The sequence below is a fragment of the Microtus ochrogaster genome, chromosome 2 (genome assembly GCF_000317375.1).
Source record: "Microtus ochrogaster isolate Prairie Vole_2 chromosome 2, MicOch1.0, whole genome shotgun sequence".
In the NCBI taxonomy this organism is placed as follows: domain Eukaryota; kingdom Metazoa; phylum Chordata; class Mammalia; order Rodentia; family Cricetidae; genus Microtus; species Microtus ochrogaster.
Window position 1 is genome coordinate 21,857,075 of NC_022010.1, and position 2,912 is coordinate 21,859,986.

Sequence of the window (2,912 nt, forward strand, 5' to 3'; positions counted from 1 at the left end):
GTGCTCACTCAATTCCATATATAGTGGACGTGAAGGTGCAGTACCCCGCTGTGCTCACTCAATTCCATATATAGTGGACATGAAGGTGCAGTACCCCGTGGTGCTCACTCAAATAATGACTGGAGGGACACACATCTGCTTGGGATGTGGGTACACGAGGGGCCCCAGGTCTGTCAGCTGCACTTTCTTCCTCCACTTACGGTTTCTGGTTCTCGTAGCTCTTCAGACGGCCCATCTCACCCGTGTAAACCTTGGCAGTGTCAACATTTTCGTGGACCACGAGCTCATACTGGCGAATGCTGGGAGGGGAAAACCAAGGCTGGGGTCAGGGCTGGGAAGAAGGGGGTTGCAGGGCCAGTCATAGCAAGAAAGGGTTGAACTACACAGTGGTCATGGGTGGAAGACATAAGGCAGCAGGACACAGCAGACCCTGTAGCAGTCACAGCAGAGAAGCAAGAGGCAAGGGAAGGGCTGAAGCCGACCCCGAGAGCCTGAGAGGATCAACAGGCCAGGACGCACAGCTGGAAAGGAAGTCAGTGTCCTGGCGATGCCACGGGACAGGAAGGGAGACCCCACCTTAGCCCCCTCACCTTCAGGGAGCCCCCTCACCTGGAACGAGGACCTGCCAGATCCCATGCCCATCCCTCCTCACTCCATCCCCAGGGCCACCCACCCCAGGCTCCAGCCGTGGCCTTCCACTTACCTTGACTCCTCCCCAGTGGCTTCCACCCCGAAAAACTCGCACACAGCTGGCCAGAACTGCTCCCTCCATGTGATGAAATCCTCTTCTAAGCTGGAGAGAGGAGAGGCTTAGCTGGGCTAGTCACTGGCTAGACACCAGCTCCTCACCCTTGTGGCTCCCAACCCTGCTGGGGGAAGAAGGGTGGCCCACACTCCAGGCTGGGACCCATGCAACTAGGGTGTGGCACTTACTTCCCGTCATCATCACCAAGGCCCAACTCAAAGATGCGCTGGGCGCCAAGTTGTTCCAGTCGCTGGTCCACATACTTGCCCATAGCATTGAAATGCTCATAGGTCTTGTTCCCAAGGCCGAACACCTGTGGGGACAGCAGGGAGGTTCTGAGGCCAGGACTTCAGCCTGCCCAGTGGGGTCTGATGACCGTGGGATGCACTGAACCCTGCACTGGGAGCCTCGGCACTATGGGCACTGAGAAGAACACCTGATTACTTTATTCAGGTGACCTGCAGTCCACAGATGGCTCCTTTTATGACTAGCCTTTACTCCTCAAATCTATATGACCAGCTTAGCTGGAGGCTCCAGTCCTCCTTGCTTGGCCAAATTATATTGTTCTGGCCCTCATCCAGCAGCATGGGAGATGCTCTGGACGGGCGAAACTACACTAAAGGAAGGGTAAAGCTCTCTGCTGGAAACCCCCTGGCCTGTAAAACGGTGAAGGAACAGATGGAGCAGCTTGTACAGGAGGATCCTAGGGTTCTGGGGAGGTGCCATAGGCCAGTGTGCGCCCAAAGGATTCTGTGGAGACTCACAGCAAACTTGACCCCAGTGAGGTCCACGTCAGTCTCTTGCAGCCAGTCATAGAAGTCCTGGGCGTTGTCGGTGGGGTCACCCTCACCATACGTGGCCATGCAGAAGACTACCAGGGACTTGTCGATCTCAGGCAAGCTGCTCAGGTCGGCCTAGAAAGACAGGGTGTCACCGCTGTGGCCTGAGCCCGCAGGTGGTGGCAGGTGGGAAGGCCTTGGTCCAGGCCGTCTCCCATGCATCTCAGATATATTTAAAAGGAAGTCTGGAGATGGAAGACCTTTGTGGCAGGAGAGCAGAGTGGGTGGAAGAGAAGGAGTGGGCATTGGGGGAGGGGAGGCTCTGAGAAAAGACTCACCTTACAGGGATGTCTTTTCAGTTTGCAGGGCGGGGGGGGGGGATGCTACTCATGAATATGGGAGCCAAAGAGGCAACTCCTGAGCCACACGCTCCTCCCTTCTACCGTGACCGTTTTGTGTGCTATACAGAGCCACCCCATGTAAGGGAATGGAGGCAGGCAGTACCAGGAGAATAAGCGTGGTAAGTTGGCAGTCAGGGGCAAAATGCTCCTGTCCCTAGCTGTTAAGAACATGGCTGGGATCTGTCATATCCTATGCTGGCTTAAGAGAAACAATACTGGCAGGATGGCTTATGGATAAGGAAGGATGCCACTGCCCCTAACTATGGCCTCTGATCAAATTCTCAGCCTCTCTTGACCCCTCCCTGGTTCTATCCCCATTCTTCCCACAGCTGTAATGCACAAGGTATTAAGAGCCTCAACATATGGCGGGCTTAGAGCTCTTTGAGATAATCCCACCCAACACCTTCCATAGACAGGCAGCCTGGGGTCCCTCATATTTGGGCAGCAGGGTAGGGCACACTCACCAAGTCATACTCTTCAGGGTCTGCGGACATGCCCCGCATCCCGTAGCGGTGGGCATCCTTGGATAGTCGGTTAGCAAACTCCTCAGCGGTTCCCGTCTGGGAGCCATAGAATACAATAATGTTCCTTCCCTAGGGGAGCAGGCAGACACACGGGTGAGTAAGTGCCCAGGGCAGAGCAGAGACACAGGGCAGGTCTGGCAAGTGGAGCCCTCGTAAGTTCTCTCTGTCCTGACCTCAGTTCTTCACTGGATCTCTAGGGCTGATGTCTGGCTGTCACAGAGGTGATGATGGAAGAGGGCATCACCCAAAGGACTCCAGCTGGAGTCATCTAAGTAAGTCACACACATCACAAGACCATCCTCAGACACTGGAAAAACCACAACCTAATACTGAGTATAAAAAGGGAAGGGGGCTGGGCGGTGGTGCCTCAGGCCTTTAATCCCAGCACTCGGGAGGCAGAGGCAGGCGGATCTCTGTGAGTTCGAGACCAGCCTGGTCTACAAGAGCTAGTTCCAGGACAGGC

General features: G+C 55.3%; 1 protein-coding gene across 4 annotated transcripts in view; it reads right to left on the bottom strand.

Moving 5' to 3' along the window:
- Nucleotides 1-2,912, bottom strand: part of LOC101987367 (NADPH--cytochrome P450 reductase) — a 43,993-nt gene that overhangs the window by 4,083 nt on the left and 36,998 nt on the right. For all 4 annotated transcript variants that reach the window (XM_005344609.3, XM_013350716.2, XM_005344610.3 and 1 more), the window contains 5 exons: nt 2,390-2,518; nt 1,510-1,659; nt 934-1,058; nt 704-793; nt 201-299 (listed from right to left, as the gene is read on the bottom strand). In XM_005344609.3, the coding sequence (XP_005344666.1) occupies nt 201-299; nt 704-793; nt 934-1,058; nt 1,510-1,659; nt 2,390-2,518 (593 nt within the window). The remainder of the gene's footprint in view (nt 1-200; nt 300-703; nt 794-933; nt 1,059-1,509; nt 1,660-2,389; nt 2,519-2,912) is intronic.